General features: G+C 48.8%; 1 protein-coding gene across 10 annotated transcripts in view; it reads right to left on the reverse strand.

Moving 5' to 3' along the window:
• Positions 1-19,810, reverse strand: part of MICAL3 (microtubule associated monooxygenase, calponin and LIM domain containing 3) — a 2,050,293-nt gene that overhangs the window by 22,086 nt on the left and 2,008,397 nt on the right. For all 10 annotated transcript variants that reach the window (XM_086952901.1, XM_086952911.1, XM_086952910.1 and 7 more), the window contains 2 exons: positions 16,857-16,956; positions 15,378-15,451 (listed from right to left, as the gene is read on the reverse strand). In XM_086952901.1, coding sequence (XP_086809027.1) covers positions 15,378-15,451; positions 16,857-16,956 — 174 coding nt within the window. The remainder of the gene's footprint in view (positions 1-15,377; positions 15,452-16,856; positions 16,957-19,810) is intronic.

The raw sequence follows: 19,810 nt of genomic DNA on the forward strand, positions 1-19,810 counted from the left end.
AGGGTTGGAGGGACTAATTGTCCTCACTGTATTGCTTAGTTGGCTGTGTATGGGTCACAGTCCAACTCGATTTGTAATTTGGGTTGGTGCATTGAACTAAGTCCTTGCACCAGAGGGTTAGAAATATGACCCCTGAACCTCTGGGGCACGTGCAGTCATAGCAGCTTGGCCCTGGTGGAATGAGGCTACATGCCTCTGGAGGCTCATTTGTGGCCAGCCATAAAAGATTTGAATGCAGATCTACATTCACCTGGATTACCCACTGCACTGGATTGCGTTCTTGGTGTTTCATCAGGAAGCTGAACCTAGTTAGTCCTCAGCACCAATTTGCCTGGGAAGAAAGTAGGGAAGTTGCACAGAAAGCTTCTTTTCTTCAAGCACACTATATGTGAAGTGACTTAAACAAGAAAGACTGTTTTGATTGTCAGAAACTGTAGCACATAACTGTGGATAGGCTCAAATGGCGAGCACATAAGGTCTAAATGTAGGTCCCACCTAGGCATGAAGAATGGCTTTCGAGGAAACATATGCAACAAGTCCTTCAGAAAACGCATCACAACCAGTGATTTAAAGAAAGAGGGTTTATGAGGCAAACTTAAAAAGGCCGACAAGAAACACATAACTGTTTCCACTGCAAGGCCATACTATGCAAATGACAACATGAATAATAATGCATCAGAATATTTGGTCGGCAGAGGTTGGAGATGACGGACACCACACTAGGCCATACACTTTTGGAAGTGTCGATGGACTTTGTGGCCATGCTTCTGGCCCACAAGAATTACATCTATCACTTATACCAATAATAGGTAAATGTGTACGTTCAATCTCCATGCATGGAGGTGTAGGTTGTGGAAACTTGAACTTAGGATGCTCTCCTGTATGTGACACTAGAGGTCCCCCTGAAGGGGTTGCTGATTCTGATAGCAAATGTTCAGGGGGTCTGAGAACCACACTCTCCTGACCCAGTCAGGTGCTAATAAGATGACCTGCTCCCTGACATTCATCACAACACTAGACTGTTTTGGAGTCAGAACGAAAAGAGGTCCCCTATCTTTTGATATTACAGGCTTTGAGAAAGTGTGAGCACCTGGGTCTAAACATAAAAACTAAACCAACTCCATCTTGCTTCTGTTACATGAACGCATTGCTACAGCAGTAAAACACGCTTGAGCTTCAACGACTGATAATTACTGGAATTTTGCAGAACTCAGCTTCAGGAGACATGCGAAGACGGGAATGAAATGTGATGTTGTTGTTCTGGTATTTGCAATGTACCAGGAAGGAGCTGTTACACGTATAATGAATGCATATCTGTTTGTCATGCCTGACTATCTGTGCCCAGAGCATTTTGACAGACATTTTGCTGGACAAGTAGGGAGCTCTAATGTCATTCAAATGAATAAAAACTTTGCTCTCAAAGAATGATCCTGTTTATAAAATGTATTTAAGGTTCGGGTGTTGACAGTTTTGGTGGAGGAAGGCTGGCACGCCATTGGCACTTGTTATTAGATCAGTGAGTCCTCCGCAGCAAAGTTGTGGTGATCGCAGAAGGCATGCCAAAGGGACGCATATTCCCTCAAAATTCTCACCTCTGCTCGAGACCTGGCTGCACTGGTAAGTGGCACACACGTAACCTTAGTTGTTTTTTCTAGAGCAACTAAAGATGTAGGGTGCCGGATGGGAAAGTAACGATTTACCAAGGAAAAAATGATACACTGCAGACAGGTTTCCTGTGAGAAGTGAAACACCTGCCAGGTTTTTCTTCCCTTTCCCCATCACAATGGGGTAAATATAAAAGGGCAGACTGGTGGAAGAAAACTGTGCGTGTTTTCCTTCACAGGAGTGGTGGTTCCCCTCCCAGGGTAAGAGATGAGTCTGCAAGGGGTAGGACCTTCATGGTAGGTGTCACTGAGAACCTTACTCATACCCAGGTAATCTCACAGGCACAGAAGATAGACAAACTGTACCAGGTTTCTCCATTAGAGACTGTAGGTGCGATAGTGCCGTATGAGGGGCAGTTCCCCTCTAGTTAAGAGTGCACAGCTATTTTAGAAGGGGTGGTTCTCCTTGAGGTATGTGAGTGGTAGGCTTCCCACTCGAAGTCATTGGTAAGCCTAACTTAAAAGGCAGGTTATATGAGCCAGCCGTAACCTCTCCCAACCCACCCGAGGGAACTCCAGCACACAAAAGGTTGATAAAGATTGGTATGCATATTTGTTTGTGATTGAAAGAATGGCATGACCTCATGAAAAAGGATCTGTAGTTCAGGTTCTTAAACATGGTATGTTGGAAATGAAGCATTTGTATTATTTGCAGAGTATAAAGAGGGCAAGAAGTAGCCTCAACTGGCAGAGGTAAACAACAAAGTGAATGAGACTGAGGTGAAGGGGCAAGTTTGCATGCTGTTGTATGAGTGAGAATAGATGTGCTATAGAAACGAAAGGAATGTGCTGGCTTAGGAATGTCTGTGAATGAATGATTGCTGCAGAATGTCACTGGCTAGCCCAATGTTATGGTTCTGGAACATGCTACCTTCAAATCAAACAAACTGCATTATTTTTGGATTCATTTATGATGAAAGAGGGCATGCTCACTGAAATATGCAAATCACAAATGGTCCCTGTGAAATGATAACGCTCAATGGAGAGACTTGTAGAGCCTGTTAAGATAATCTCTCTTTGTGAAATTAAAAGGTTAAATTGCAGGTATGTGTGGCTGCTAACTTGACTTGTGTCTTGTAGGAAAAATTCATTTTCACACATGGGTCTCCAATAGCGAAAGGAGCTTTATTGAATTCCATGCTGATTTTTTTTAAACTGAATGACTGGTGGAGGCTACCCAAAGCTGGGTCAGCCCAGTCTTAATCAGGGATTTTTTAAGATAAGTTCTGACTGGCGATATGTCCCTCTGTTGCAGCTCCTGCCACAAATAGAAATTTAAAGTGCTGGGAACTGCCTTTTCTGATTTTGCCCCATCAGATTATAAATGCTCCTTGCATGGCCAGGGACTGTCTTTACAGACCGGACTCCAGTCGGATCTGTGCTGGTGAGGTGTAGTTTTACATGCTGAAGAGGATTCTGTATAATTAAACAGGGTGCTGCCCAGTTTTTGGAATCTCTACCGCTCAGGAGTTAACTGCCATATGTTATAGTTGCCAGACGTTTAGCTTGTACTAACTGGAGGAGGGTGTGACAGCGTTGGCCCCGTCAGTTTTTATTTTAGATTCTTTAGCCTCACTGCCAGTGTAAACCCCTTCCTATTAATTGCATCCTTCAGACGCGCAAATCCGCCCTCTTTGTAGACTATTACCCCTAAATATATCTATTCTGTTGGTTTTCTGGATTTGTGTATTCCCCAATGCCAGACCGGTGTTCTTTTCCGGTTATTATTGATAGCCATAATGCATGTCTTGTCAAAGTTGATGTTCAAACCCATTTTTGGCAGAGTATTCCAGCTAACTTCTACCAATGAAAGTCTTCTTTTTAGGATGCAGGTTCTGCAGAACACAGATGCAAGGCTGGTACTTAATCTCCCACCAAGATCTCCTTCGGCACCTAGTTTGAAGCTTTTACACTGGCTGCCTGTAAGAAAACGTATACACTTTAAGATTCTTTGCTTGACGCATAAAAATATGTATGTAAAAGGTCCTGATTTCTGGGCCAAAAAGTTAAGCTGGTATCAACCAGGTAGGACCTTGAATCCTGCAACCAAGCACTCCTCATCTCCCAGAATTCGTACCACTATGTGTGGAGGGAAATCTTTCTCGTTCCTTGCTTTGTCCTTTTGGAACAAACTGCCTTTATCTCTTCGCACCACTAGTGATCACACCTGTTTTCGTAAGAACTTAAAGACATGGCTATTTGACGTAATGCACCTTTCAAATCCATTTCTGAGTCATCCACCAGCGCCATGAGACTTTTGAGTGATATGTGCGCTTAACAAATATTCTATGATTTGATTTAAGTGTGAGTAACCAGAACCACATCGTCGACATAGAGGGAAATAGACAATGACAAACTCCCTAGCCTAGCGGCATGGGAGTTGCAGGCATTGAGTGCCTGCGTCAAGTCAGGTATAAAAAGATTAAACAAAGTGGGAGCAAGAACGCACCCCGCTTTAGCCATTTGTCTATTGGTATTTATCTTGAGAGGTGTGTTCCTGCACCCAACTTTACCTACAATAATGTGTCCATGTGAAGCATTATTAGCAAGTCCAGCAAGGTCTAGGGAATGTCCCAGATCGTCCAGCTTACTCCGAAGCCTGCCCCGATGTACATGGTCAAAAGCTCCCCTGAAATCAATAAAACAGAGATGAAGGAGCTGTTTGGAGGCTTTTGCTGTGTCGAAAAAAGTGACATGGCAAAGATGTTAGTTGTCGTGCCTGATGTCTTAGAGAACCCTGTTTGATTGAGTGGAATTATTGCAATCTATGATGCCCAAGACGAGAGTTCCTCTAGTAATGTCCCTGCAAAGTATTTTGCCTCATTGTCGATGTAGGCAACTAACTGATAGTTTTTTGCCTGGGACTTTTCCACACCTTTGTAAATTGGAGAGATTACCAAGCCTCTCTATGAGGTTGGGATTGTGCCTCAAAGTCAGATTTTGTAAAAGAGTGGTTCTAAAGATTACGTCCAGAATTCCTCAGCGCCAAGGGGAGGCTGTTAGGGCCTGGCCCCTTTTACCCTACATTTTCAGATTAAACATCTGATTACGTTCAGCCGGGACAACCCAGTGGCGTGATGTGGGCCCGGTGCTGTTTGCTGGAAAAGTACTGAAGGGCTACCTACCTTTGGGAAAGTTTCAGAAAGAGTGTCCATTAGCAGCTTTATGGTTGACTGGCCCATGGCATATGCAGCAGAATGAATGAATGATGACATTTATAAATCGCTGGCTTTCACTCCAATGGAGCATCTTGGCGCTGAGAGCGGGTAGACTGAGTGTCAGGGAGTGTGGTCTCTAATGTCACCGAAGTCAGATGAGAGATAGGGCCAGACTATCTGGAACTGTGAAAATCCAAGATTTCAGTTTTTTTTTTTTAAAGATGGACGTCTGTGTAAGTCTCAATTGGGTGGGTAAATAGTTCCAGGCTTTTGTCCCTAGTACAGCCATAGATTTTCCTCCTTTGGACTTCAGACAGAAATGGGGGTTACTAGTAGATTTTCCTTGGAGGATCTCAGATTACGTGCAGGTGTATAAGCTTTTAATCTGGTCCCAAGGTATTTAGGACCACTTTGTTTGGGGATTAAAATGTTCCCAGAGAAACACTGCAAAAGTTCCTACCGATAAGCGACTCCCCCATGGGATAGACGCATTAGCTTATTGACCGTACCCCAGAAGTGTACACAAATGTTGTGCTTAATGTCTGCAAATAGCCTTGCACAAACTTCCTCTTCAAGACCTATTGGCAGTCCACTTCAGCTTCTTGAGTCTTGTTTTCAGTGTGCAACCAGCAAAGAAAGGTGTGCTAGTGTCAAGTGGGCCCTCGTCAAGTATGCCGAAAGAACCTTCCTGGTCATTCTTCAGAACTGACTCCAGGTGCTCAATCAATGGCTGGAAAAGCTCAGGAGAGGATTAGATATGGATGAATGAATGAAGGAAAAGAATTTATAGAGCGCAACAAATGACAAAAGGTGTCAACGTGCTATTAGCAAGACAGTCTGCAGAAGAAGAGAAGTAGGAAAGGCTGACTTATGGGTGTTAGGAAGTACACAGCCAGGTCTAATGCCTTGCGAAACGAGATGCGAGATTGAGGGCTAGAAACTGATGAAGGTAGAGTGTTCCAAAATGTGGATGCTGCCACTGAGAAAGCTCTACCTCCCCCTCTTGATCTCTTGAATAAAGGTGTCTTTATTAGATATGTTCCTGAGGACCAAAGCTGTCTGGGGGGTTAGTGGTGAAATAGGACCTAGAGTTGTTGATGGCCTATGTAATTGAGGGCGTTGTGGACCAAGCAAAGAGCCTTAAAGGTAATTTGCTTAGTAACAGGAATCCAATGGAGTTTAAAAATCCATATTAATCTTGCTGCCTCATGCAGAACCATCTGAAGTTTATGAAGGACTGATTTATTAGTTCCTGCATAAAGGCAGTTGCAATAGTCGAGTCTAGAAGTAATCAAAGCTGTTGCAACAGTATGCCTTGTCGAAATGGGAAGTAGGTCTAAAACAGATGGATCCTGTTACTTACCTTTAGTATCTCCTCGTAAATATATCCACCCTAAGCAATTGAGGAACATCTTGCCCCAGTGTCTTGATACCCTTTCTGGTGATTAGTGCACTATATAACTTGAGTTGATGTTAGACGGACCGGGAGGGTCGGCCGAGGATAAGGGGAGCGGTCTCCAGGGAGAGCCGACTCCAGTGACCGTACAGACAAGTAACTTCCCCCCCACAGACGGACACCACACAAGGGCAAGGTTCAACGAGATTTTATAGGCGATTCTTAAAGTACGGTAAAATGGTACAAGGAGGTCTGGACTCAGGGGTCCCCTCGATTCTGGTCTCTGGTTTGGGGAAAGGGTAGCGGGACAGTCTTGGTTACAAAAAGATGGAAATAGCTCTCAATCCTCGAGCTCGGCGTTCTAGATGATCGGGCCGCGGCGGAGCCAGCAGGTCCCGAGATGGACGAAGGAAGCGACGGTCCGCGGCGGAGCCAGCAGGTCCCGATGAAGATGATGGTTGCAAACGGTCCGCGGCCACGCCAGCAGGTCCCGACGACGATGAAGGATTACGAAGGTTACGAAGGTTGCGGCAGCCCCAGCAGGCAGGGCGATGGTGCACAAGGCAGAGCTACGGCAGCGCCAGTAGTCCGTCAAGGATGAGTTCTTCTTTACGTCTCTCGACTCCAAGATACAACTGCCTTCCTGCTCTGGAGCTGCCCCAGTTATAGGGCTGGTGTTCTTTGATGTCCGGACCCTCGCACTTGGAGGTCGGGAGGTCCGGGATGGGGGAGTCCAGACACCCAGCAGGGGGGTGGGGCCAGCGCCCGGCGAGCGGCACTTGGCGGGGAGAGCCATCGACACCTCTTTCTCCCATTGACTTGCCAAGTAGCCCGCTCACCTCCTGGGTGGATGGTGGTGCCGGGATGTCTGAGGCCTGGCCAGGCCCAGGGTTGAGGTCGATCGGGGGCCAGGCGGCCTCGTGGTGGAGTGTCCAAGATGGCGCCCAGGATGGGCGCGCGGGCCAGCAGTGGAGCGGGCCCACGAGGTCGATATGTTCGAAGGCAGGGGTCCCTGAGGGGACGGAGGACGTGCAGGGGTGGTGTGTGGTACCTGTGTGACCGGGCTCGGGCCGGTTTGGGCCGGGGGAGAACAGCCCTTCATGTGGCCTGTCCAACATGCGTCCCCCCCAGCTGAAGGCGGGGAGAGTTACCCATCCTCTTGGGGACTCTCCTCGTCGAGGCGGAAGAACCGGGACAGGCCATCTGCGTTGGCGTGATCCGGCCCAGGCCGGTGTTCAACTGTGAAGTCCATCCCTTGTAGGGAGATGGACCAACGTAGTAACTTCGGGTTTTCCCCCCGCATCTGCATCAGCCACTGCAGGGGTCGGTGATCGGTCTGCACCCGAAAGTGTGTGCCAAAGAGGTAGGGCCGGAGCTTCTTGAGGGCCCATACCACAGCGAAGGCCTCCCTCTCTATGGTGCTCCATCGTTGTTCCCGTGGTAGGAGGCGCCTGCTGATGAAGGCCACTGGCTGATCAAGGCCTTCGGTGTTCACTTGAGACAGGACTGCCCCAATGCCATGGTCGGAGGCATCCGTCTGGACGACGAACTCCCGGTTGTAGTCGGGGGCCTGGAGCACTGGGGCGGAACACATGGCGGCTTTCAATTGTTCGAATGCTGTTTGGCACTCCGGGGTCCAGTTGACTTTTTTGGGTTGATTTTTTGACGTGAGTTCTGTGAGGGGCCCCACGATAGTACCATAGTCTTTCACGAACCTTCGGTAATAGCCCGTGAGGCCCAGGAAGGCTCGTACCTCGGTCTGGGTGATGGGTGGCTGCCAGGACTGGATGGCGGCAATTTTGAGCTGCAGAGGGGCCACCCGGCCGCTTCCCACCTGGTGTCCGAGGTAGGTCACAGATCCTTGCCCAATTTGACATTTGCTGGCCTTGATCGTGAGGCCAGCTCGCTGAAGGGCTTGTAGCACTGCTCGGAGGTGGTGGAGGTGCTCGGACCAATGGTGGCTGTATACAGCGATGTCGTCTAGGTAGGCGGCACTGAACCCTTCGAGCCCCGCCAGGACCTGATTGACGAGTCGCTGAAATGTTGCTGGGGCATTTTTCATGCCGAAGGGCATGACCTTGAAATGGTAATGCCCATCGGGGGTGGAAAAGGCAGAACGTTCTTGGGCCCGGGGTGTGAGGCCGATTTGCCAGTAGCCCGCCGTCAGGTCGAAAATGCTGAGGTAGCGGGCAGCTCCCATGCGGTCGATTAGTTCATCCGCCCGGGGGATGGGATGTGCGTCTGTTCTGGTGACCGCATTCAAGCCCCGGTAGTCGATGCAGAACCGGAGTTCCGGTGGGGTGCCAGGGGCGGCCGCTTTGGGGACCAGTACTACAGGACTGGCCCAGGGGCTGTCTGAGGGCTCGATGACCCCGAGTGTGAGCATTTTGGCTACCTCTTCCTGGATGCAGGCCCGTACCCGATCTGGCACGCGGTAGGCCCGGTGGCGGATAGGGGGGCTGTCCCCCGTGTCCACATCGTGCACACACCAGGAAGTGACCCCTGGGGTGAGGGAGAACAGGTTGGCGAACTGTGACAGGAGGACTCGACACTCCTGGTGTTGCTCTCGGGTGAGGGCCTCCGAGAGTCGGACCCCATCCACGGAGCCGTCTTTCTCCTGAGTCCGTAGGAGGTCAGGGAGGGGCTCGGAGTCTTCTTCAACCCCATTGTCGGTGGCCATCAGGAGGCCGAGTTCGGAGCGCACAAAGTGGGGTTTCAGTCTGTTAGCGTGGAGGACCCGGAGGGGGTTCCGGGAAGATTCCATGTCGATGAGATAGGTGGCAGGACCCTTGCGCTCGACTACTTTGAAGGGCCCCGTCCACTTGTCTTGCAGGGCGCAGGGTTCGGTGGGGGACATCACCCATACCTGTTGCCCAGGTTCAAATTCGATGGAGGAGGCATTCCGGTCATACCACTTTTTCATGTCCTCTTGACTGGCCTCTAGGTTGGCTTTTGCCAGTTCTCTGAACCGCCGGGTCTGGTTGCGGAGTGTTAGGAGGTACCGGAAAACATCTGGTGGGTTCTTTAGAGGGGGCATCTCCCAGCCCTCTTTGACTAGGCTGAGCGGCCCCCGCACTGGATGTCCATATAGCAGTTCAAACGGGCTGAAGCCCAGGGACTTCTGGGGAACCTCTCGATATGCGAAGAGGAGGCACGGCAGCAGTACATCCCACTGGCGACGGAGGGGTTCTTCCAACCCCCCGATCATCCCTTTGAGCGTGCGGTTGAACCGCTCAACGAGTCCGTTTCCTTGAGGGTGATAGGGGGTCGTGAATCGATAGGTAACCCCGCACTGTTGCCAGAGGGACTTCATATATTTAGAAATAAAGTTCGTGCCTCTGTCGCTGACGACTTCTCGGGGGAAGCCCACACGGGAGAAGATCCCCATTAGAGCCCGGCCGACTACCGGGGCTGTCACAGTTCGCAGGGGAACAGCCTCGGGGTAGCGGGTGGCGTGGTCCACTAGCACCAGGATGAACCGATGACCTTGTTTTGTGCGCGGGTCCAGGGGCCCCACGATGTCTATCCCGACCCTCTCGAACGGGGTGGTGACCACGGGAAAAGGTTGCAGGGGGGCTTTTAGTTTGCGGCCGCTCTTTCCACTGGCTTGGCACGTGGGGCAAGATCGGCAATGCTGGTGTACATCGTTCCTCATTTTGGGCCAGAAGAAGTGGGTCACCAGACGACTGTAGGTTTTATCTTGACCCAGGTGTCCCGCCAGGGGGACATCGTGGGCCAGGTTTAGCAGAAAGTCTCTAAAACGGAGCGGCACCACCAGTACTCGGCTGGCCCCCAGCTCCGCGATTCTTTGCTCACTGTACAGCAGGTCATTGTCCCAGTAGACCCAGTGAGTGCCGGAGGTATCCCCTGCGCCTTGGGCGAGCGCTTGCTGGCGGAGTCCCTCGAGGGAGGGACAGGTCTTCTGTTCTTGGCGAAATTGTTCTTGCGTGGGCCCCCCCTCTTGAGGCCACTGGTCGAGGTTAGTGAGGTCTGGAGGTTGAGCTTGTTCTGGGGGGACGTCACGGTCGGTGGTTTCGGCTGGGGCGACCGGAGGCGGTGGCGCCGGCCATTCGGGTTCCTCTGGGCGGGGGCTGGCACGGGCGGCCATGGACCGGGTGGTGACGCACGCCCAGTCCGGGACGCCTAACATCCCCAGGTGTTCTCTTCGTTCTACGGCGGCCCACGGGGAGCTTTCAAGGTCATTCCCCAGGAGGCAGTCTACGGGGGCATCGTCTCGGACCGTGACTTTCAACATGCCGGAGACCCCCCCCCATTCGAAAGGGACGCAGGCCATCCGACACAGACTTTCCGAGTTATCGGCTGAACGTACAGGGCAGAGAATGTTCGGTAGATACTGTTCCGGGGTCACCAGGTGACAGCGGACGGCTGTTACACTGGCCCCAGTGTCACGAAGGGCTTCAGCCCGGCGTCCATTGATGCTCACCCATTGGCTGTACTTCTGGGTGTTAGCGGGTAGGGGGACCCGCGGGACCATGTCTTTCCCCCCTAAGCAGGCTAGAGCCATGGCGGCTGGCTCCCATTCCTGATGCTCTTGCTCATATTCTTCTTGCTCCTCGGAGATCTGTTCTTCCCCCAGGGCAGCAGCAGCCACCTGGCGGGGTCTTGGGCTCTGGTACTGTGGGCAATTTGGATCGTTGGCATAGTGGCCGACTCGTTGGCATCGATGGCACGTAACATTGGCTCGGTATCCCGGTCGCGCCGGGGCGCTGCCCCGGTTGGCCGGGGGGGTGGTGCTGACCGCGGGGGCGACCGGAGCGTTGTCTCTTCCGCGTCCTTGGCCTCCTCCTCCTCCTCGGGGACGGTGCTGACCATTGTTGTTCCGGTTCTGTTCGTAGGACCCATTCCGGCCCACTCTGGTGATTTCCCATCGGTCAGCTTCGGCTGCGAGCTGCCGGGGATCGGTTAACTTGCTGTCGAGGAGGTGCTGGCGGAGTTCAATAAAACAATTGTTCGATAGGTGCTCCCATACCATGAGATTGAACAGTTGTTCGTAGGTTGTAACCTTGCTTCCTTTGATCCAGCCCTCGAAGGCTCGGCTAAAGTAGGTTACATAGTCCACCCAAGTTGTACCCGGGATGCGGGTGCAGTCTCGGAACCTCTGACGGTACATTTCGGGTGTGAGGCCATAGCGAGTGAGGAGGGCAGCTTTCATATGGTCATAGGAGGTCATCTGGTGGTCCGGGAGCTGTAGCAGGGTGTCGCGGCCCTCATTGAGGAATCTCCCCCATAGGCCGGCTCCCCAGTCGTTTCTATCGATCCGGTGTGCAGTCATAGCGATTTCGTAGGCTTTAAACCATTGCTGGATGTCGTCCTCTCGGAAGTATTCTCGAACGACATCCTTGGGGATGTGTACCTTTTTCTCCGTTGTCCCTGGGGTGTGGGGTTGCTCGAACACCCCTATTTCTTTATTCTGCTTGCGTAAATCAATCTCAGCTAGTCGTCGCTCGTGTTCATATGCCAGTTTCTTTTCCTCGAGCTCCCTTTGTCTCTGTTTCTCCTCTCTTTCTTCTCGGAGACGCAGGTGCTCTAAATTTATTTTCTGTTCGGCCAACTTAAGTTCAACGTCCATTTTGAGCCGAGCCATTTCTAGCTCGTGTAGTCGGGTTTTTTCTCGTTCCTGGATCTCGTCTTGCGAGAGACCCGTTCTTTGCTCTTCAGGAGCCATGGTGGTTTTTGCTGCGATGCTTCGATCGGGGGTTCCGGCGACCCCGGTCTCTGCCCAAGACTCTAGGGCATGCTTGAAATCGTCTTTGGTACTTAGTCCGGTGGTAGCGATACCTAGTTCGATGCAGAATTGTTTTAGTTCACGATGGTTGTACTCGTCCAATTTCTCCATCTGGAATTTCTCGGTGGATCCGCTTTCTTTAGTTGTCATCTTGATTTCGTCGTGGGGTGAGCTACTGTCTGTACGATTATGCGGTGATTCGGATCGCGCCGCTGGCCACCAATGTTAGACGGACCGGGAGGGTCGGCCGAGGATAAGGGGAGCGGTCTCCAGGGAGAGCCGACTCCAGTGACCGTACAGACAAGTAACTTCCCCCCCACAGACGGACACCACACAAGGGCAAGGTTCAACGAGATTTTATAGGCGATTCTTAAAGTACGGTAAAATGGTACAAGGAGGTCTGGACTCAGGGGTCCCCTCGATTCTGGTCTCTGGTTTGGGGAAAGGGTAGCGGGACAGTCTTGGTTACAAAAAGATGGAAATAGCTCTCAATCCTCGAGCTCGGCGTTCTAGATGATCGGGCCGCGGCGGAGCCAGCAGGTCCCGAGATGGACGAAGGAAGCGACGGTCCGCGGCGGAGCCAGCAGGTCCCGATGAAGATGATGGTTGCAAACGGTCCGCGGCCACGCCAGCAGGTCCCGACGACGATGAAGGATTACGAAGGTTACGAAGGTTGCGGCAGCCCCAGCAGGCAGGGCGATGGTGCACAAGGCAGAGCTACGGCAGCGCCAGTAGTCCGTCAAGGATGAGTTCTTCTTTACGTCTCTCGACTCCAAGATACAACTGCCTTCCTGCTCTGGAGCTGCCCCAGTTATAGGGCTGGTGTTCTTTGATGTCCGGACCCTCGCACTTGGAGGTCGGGAGGTCCGGGATGGGGGAGTCCAGACACCCAGCAGGGGGGTGGGGCCAGCGCCCGGCGAGCGGCACTTGGCGGGGAGAGCCATCGACACCTCTTTCTCCCATTGACTTGCCAAGTAGCCCGCTCACCTCCTGGGTGGATGGTGGTGCCGGGATGTCTGAGGCCTGGCCAGGCCCAGGGTTGAGGTCGATCGGGGGCCAGGCGGCCTCGTGGTGGAGTGTCCAAGATGGCGCCCAGGATGGGCGCGCGGGCCAGCAGTGGAGCGGGCCCACGAGGTCGATATGTTCGAAGGCAGGGGTCCCTGAGGGGACGGAGGACGTGCAGGGGTGGTGTGTGGTACCTGTGTGACCGGGCTCGGGCCGGTTTGGGCCGGGGGAGAACAGCCCTTCATGTGGCCTGTCCAACAGTTGATAATATGTTGATTTGTATTGTGCACTTGAGGAACATCCATTTCTTCCACTAAAGGAGGTTGGGATTTGCAAGGAAATGAAAACAGTGTTGCATTTGTATCCTTGACAAAACACAGAATACACAAAATCTTATATACATCTCAAAAGTTTCATAACATGAGCTTAAAATGGACAAACCAGGATTTGGGGAAATTAGAGATAAACTAGAGAGCTGGGGCAAGTGGATCCTAGGCCTTTTGGGGTTAGCGATGTTTGTATTTTTACTCTTATTCTTACTCTTATTTCTACTAACCTACATAGTGCCTAGCAGGCCTGGTCTATGTTCAACATGGGAATGTTCAATATGGGAAGGAATTGTACAGGTTGCAAAGGTTACAAACAGAGATTGGGACATAAGCAGGTATAAACGGATAGGAAAAAATAAACTCCAGAGGGAGGCCATGCCTTTTACATTGAGTAGTATGAAAGCTGGAACACAGTGCCAAACTGAGGGAAATATGAAAGCCTGGGAGACAAAAGCACAAACTAAACCGACTCCATTTTGCTTGTGTCAAGCAAATGCATTGGTATTGCACTAAAACTCGCTTGAGCTTTAATGACTAATACTTAAAGGTATTTTGCAGAGCTCATCTCTGGGTTGGCATTGGAAGACTGGGAGTGAAATACGATACTCTAGTTCTGGCATTTTCAAGTATCTCTTCGTAGCTGTTATGTACCAGGAAGGAGTTTTGAATTCAGTGGCAAAGTGAACATGGGACCCACGTCAGGCCATACCCTGCAAACTTAGGGTGAACAAAGTAAACACAAGGAGATGATGGACGGAGTGTTGAATCTTTTCAGACACTCACCCCCAGTCACAGATCTGGGTTGAATACATCATTGTTCTTTAGCTCACTTGGCTACTCCATTTTGGACCCAGCCATATGCAAGTGAGTCTTGACCCTGTGCCTCATGGGAACAGTCCATCCCGAACTGCCAGGCCAGGTGCCCCCTGGACTGGAAACAAGCAGCCTGAGACCGGTTTCGGGGTAACACCCCTCATCAGCCAGGCTAGCTTGAATCCAGTGGCAAAGTGAGCAAGGAACCCATGATCCTGGACCTTATTGGTAGGCTTAGCTGTTATTCATGTGAAATACAGGTCAATGCCACTTTAGAACTGATTAAGGGATCAATTCCCAAAGATATACCGGTCGATCAGGCACTAGAGCAAGAATAAGGTACTGAACTTACAGGGATTTTGAACACTACAGCCAATAATATTTGAATCTCCTATCAATAACGTTGGTGGTACGAATGCACAAAGCAAGCTTAAAGCGGAGTTACTAATGTCTGTAACACTAAGAAGGGGGCAACTGCTTGAATTGAGAAGCTGCAAAGAAAGAGGATAAACTGAGAAAAGAAAGCAGAGATTAACCAGGAGCATACCCTGAAAGAAGTTGTTACCCAAAACCGAAGCACCCAGACAGTTGGGAAAAATAACTTTAAGTGGTAAACTAACAATAAAAGTAACTCAATTTCTGCCTGGCTGACTGGAAAGAGCCTACTGGCATCCACGAGGAGAAATTGCTTTGATTTATAAGCAAAGTTTTATCTCTCTGCCTTTGTACCACTCACTCGTCCCCTGTACCACCTTCAGTTGGAGTAAGATGTTGGGTGTGATTTTCTCAGTCCTCTCATCTCATAATCCGATGCAAAATGAGACACTAAGTATAATTCTGTGAAATAACGTGAACTGAAAAAAAAAGTGTACATACTGGAGTGGCAACACTTGGCAACTTTCTATGAGGGTTAAGAGGTTTTGCCAAATGTGTAGTGCCTTGCAAGTAGTTCATAAAAACGTAAACAAATGTTTTCTACTGGGGGGCTGGAAGGGCGCATTTAGTAATGCAATGCTACGTTCTACTGAATGCCTTATAAAATAATTTCCTAGGATTGGGAGATTATTGTAAAAGCCTGTGACAAACCAAGATCCAAAGCAGGAGAAATATACATGAGACATATTTCCTACTTTGATAAGTAAATAGTTCAGTTGTTCAAGTATTCTTTCCTTGTCAGCAGCAAATGAAACACTAAACGGCAAGTTTAGAGACGCTAAATACTTAGTTTATTCACCTTCTGTCCCACAGAATCAGTCCTCATCTTACCTTCCACTGCCATTCGCTCACGCAGTTCTTGCTGCAGACGACTCTGCCTGTCTTCCAACTCTAGCTCCCGAGCACTAAACAGCAAAAAGCAGAATACAATGAATGCTAGCAAAATAATTGTTTACAAACGTATCCAAACAAGTATGTTTATCAAGTCAGAAGATAGGGTGCAGTCTCTCCAAGAAACAAACAAAAAAACTAAAATAAAAATCAAAGAATCTTCAGGAAACAACTCGCATGTGATAGGCTAAAGGATGCCTTCAGGACAAGCCTACCTCTTGACACCATGGATTAGAAACGGGAAAGGACTCCTTGTCAAAGACTGCGATACTAACTACCCAAAATCCGAAAGAAATCGGAACACTAAGTTAAATGGTAGGGCCCAATTCAGAGAGGGCTTCTTGTTTTCTCCATTTGTACTGATAAACCCTTCGGTGAAAGCTAGGATTGATGGTGGATAGCAACTTGTCCTTATCTAACTTGACAGATCCTGTCATCAAATGGCAAACTGCAAAACTTCCCTGTTCCAGATTTTGCCCAGATTCTAAGTCAGTCAGGCAGAGCAACATTTCTGGATGGAATTTTTTTTTTTCCAAGTGTGGGAGAACCATGTCCAGTCAGATTGCTGGAGGCTTCGGATGAAGCAGCCGTCAAGCCTCATTCCCTGTATTTTTATATGGGAGGTGAGGGGAGACGGAACCATGTAATGCTCCAGACTGCGAAACCAATGGCCTCCCCCCACCCAAAGGCCCTCACTTACCAGCAGCTCAGAGCAGGTAGTAGATGTAGGTGTTAAAACCCCATGGAACTGGCGGTCCTACATAGTCATTCCCCATTCATTGGGCGATTACTTATAAGAGCATGCGAGTACTGGTGCAGATTTACTGTATGAGAACGGTAATCACATGCAACTTTACTGCTACCCCAGTACCATTGAACTTGTTATCAGGCCTATAATCTCTAAAGGAAGTTGCCAAGTGTGTCTTCACTAACACGCTAATAACACAGCCTTTTTACACCCCGCAGCTCTCATACGTCCTGATTCTGCTGAGAACATAATCTTTCACCTACACTCTTAACTTATTGAACAGTAAAATATGAAATGTGACAGCTTCACACAAGTCATCAATCCCCAGAATCCCCAGATCCAGGGTAACCACCCATGCTGCTCCTGTGCAGCGCTACTCTTGAGATGGAGGGAGCAACACTGGAAGATCCAGAATCTCCAGATCCAGGTTAACCACCCATGCCGCTCTTGTGCAGCGCTACCCTTGAGACGGAGGTCCAACAAGGGAAGACCCAGAATCCCCAGATCCAGGGTAACCACCCATGCTGCTCCTGTGCAGCGCTACTCTTGAGATGGAGGGAGCAACACTGGAAGATTCAGAATCTCCAGATCCAGGTTAACCACCCATGCCGCTCTTGTGCAGCGTTACCCTTGAGACGGAGGGTCCAACAAAGGAAGATCCAGCCACTCACAAGATCATGAGCTCAGACTCATAGCGCACAAGGGCATTCTTCTCTTGCACCAGCTTGAACCACTCCTGCATCAGCTTGGGGTCGTCTTTCTTCCCCATACCTGTCAAAAATAGAAAATAATGCTCAAAACAACTACACATTTATGCAAACATCATAATTAGAGAAAATGTACGGGGGGTTGAGGTGGGGAAGGGAATGTGCTGGGTATGAAAGCTAACACATGCCCTAGGACGAGTATCAACGTAGGCATGCAATGCATACAGCAACACGGTATCAAGATTGCACAGATTCTCATCTCCCGGTCACCCAGATCTAAAGGAATTAAGTCTTTATTGTTCGATGCTTTAAAGACACACAAACCCCTGCTAAAAGGAAGACACGTTTTTGGAGCCTGAAGAGACTCAAACCACTTGCCTTCCCTTTAGCCACTCCTTTCCTTCTATTGCAATGCTGTTCGTTCAGTTAATACCAGTCCAGCGGCAATCTCTGTATGGTTCTTTTACTGCATCAGGCGCTTCATACACTATAGGAGCTGGTTGTACTAAGTACCTTTGGAAGGCTTCGTTCATGCGCCCACTACTGTCTCAAGGATTTTCATTACCTTCCTTCAGACATTTATGACGAGACTTGTAACCTGACGTTCAAATGACTGAGGTGATGATTCCCAGTTTCTACTAATTTACTTCTTAATGCACTTTGCAGCCTCACCAAGAACATGTTTATTTGCACCCTTTGATAAAATGTCTCGGAAGCCTAAATGGCTGCCCAGTCCGTGCTCAAGAACACAGTTTAATAAATACAAACAGAAAATAGAAGGTGAATGATTACACAATCTTCACAGGTGTCCAATCATAAATTACACATTTACTTGTCTGGATTTTAACAGACCTATGCCCAGATCCTTGTGAGAAATGGTGCCTCTTAACGTCTGGAGCAGTAAATAACACGTTTCTCATTTGTGAGGCAGGCAGAAGCATGCTGCATCCCTCCCACCTACACTTTGAACCCCAAGCCCTTAGTTTGTTTTCTTCTGCAGCACTTCGTGGCTCTAAACCCATACCATATCGAGCCGTGTTTGACTGCATCAAAGCCGGGATTCTGCAGATTTTCCTGCATGCATGTTCTTTCTATGCCCAGGTACCGCCTACCTCAAGCCTCATTTATTTGATGCCAAGCAGATCTATGCATGTCTATTAAGAGATGATTTTTGCAAGCCTTTCGTCGGCCTGAATGTTTACACTGTTCTGAAAATCCAGTTTTAAGATCAGATGCACCCTTAAAGATCACATCAAAATTATTATTTGCAGGTTTCTTACAAGGAATTGAAATCTTAATGTACAAAACTGAAGACATCCTTAAGGTAGAGGAACCAGGCATCTGGCATTAAACAACAATGGCCAGCACTACTCAGAAAAGAACCCCACATGATATGCCCTAGCCATTAGCAAGTGATCCGTGGCCCAAGTCTGTGTCGGTATCTCGTTAGTGGGCGAAATAGCATGGGTTACAAGTTCATTCTGCCAGTACCATATGCGTTTTCACTACTGGCCTTATGCAAAGTTCCCTGAAAACAGGTTAGGGCACCAGCATAAATCTGAACAAGATGATGAGACCAGTTAGACCTGGAATTCTTGGTGTAGTATTCACCCAGACCTTTTGCTTTTACTCTCCTTTTTTTCTGAACTCGTTTTTGTTGTTATTAGGACTCTGTGCACTGTACCCCAGCTACCCAGTGGTAAAGCTTGAAGAATAAATAATGTACTTTGGTAGCACACTTTCTGACGGATACTCTGCCTGAAGATTCCTTTTTAATCCTCCCAGACACCAAACAGGACCTGGAAATATCTTTCAACAGCTCCTGTGCAGTGACGAATCTGCAGTTACATGGATCCTCTAACAGAACAGCCTTACCGAAAAGTAGTACTTTATTCTTCTGATGGTTAATTCTAACCACAGACTGCTCATCTTTTGAATCAGTACAAAACACAGTGAACACCCTCCAACCAATTAAAGGTAGGTCTGATGAGTGGTCTTAAGCAAGGAAGACCTGGCACCTGCAAAACTAACCAACAGTTTATGATATCCCTTAGTCCGGTGAATAGATAATGTATGGTCATGCTGTGCATTCAACTAATGCAATCTCTCCTTGTATGTATGTGGAGCAGTAAAGAAGGTGGAAACCGTAATGGATTGTCCCACATCAAAGACTGCTTCCACTAGACGGCCAAGGAAGCTGAGTGCAGCAGCGCCATCCGTGTTATTCCTGTAGCCTTTCTTGCCAGCTGCTCCGGATTGACATCGGAACAGTGTACTCCGCACATATATGAGCGCAATTTGTTTCAAAAAGAATATTTCCTATTTGACATTCTATGCGCTCCTTATGGACCATTTTGACCCTATTCAATTATCTCAGCCTATGTGCAATGAATTATCCTGATGATGACCCTTAAATCATTATGGGTCAAAACACATTCAATACAATTAGACCCTTTTATTCATGTGAATAAGTTGGACTATTTTGTGATAGCTGTACTAAACCATGTTCCAATACTTGCCTCGTCTTGTATGGCTCATTGTCATATTTTCTACAAACATGCGCTCTTTGTTCTTCTGAGCTTATGCACTGTATGATCACTTGAGAACGTTTTTCTTTTTCCTTGTCATGTGATTAATGAAATTAAGCATTGCATTGTTGCATCTAACTACCTTGCTTCAATGTAAGGAATATGGACATATATTTAAGGTCCTTTTTGTTTGCTACATGAATTGTTACGCAAACAATTTAAACATAAACCGCAAGGATCCATTGGGTACATATTGGTGTTTCTGCCCTAGGTTCTGGGCATTTATTGGGCAGGCCCTGTCATCATCTAGGTTCTGGGCAATTATTGGGCGGGCCCTGTCATTATCATTGTTTACATTAAAGGGCGACACCCCTTTAAAAAAAAATGATG

This window comes from Lissotriton vulgaris, chromosome 1_2 (assembly GCF_964263255.1).
Source record: "Lissotriton vulgaris chromosome 1_2, aLisVul1.2, whole genome shotgun sequence".
Lineage (NCBI taxonomy): Eukaryota > Metazoa > Chordata > Amphibia > Caudata > Salamandridae > Lissotriton > Lissotriton vulgaris.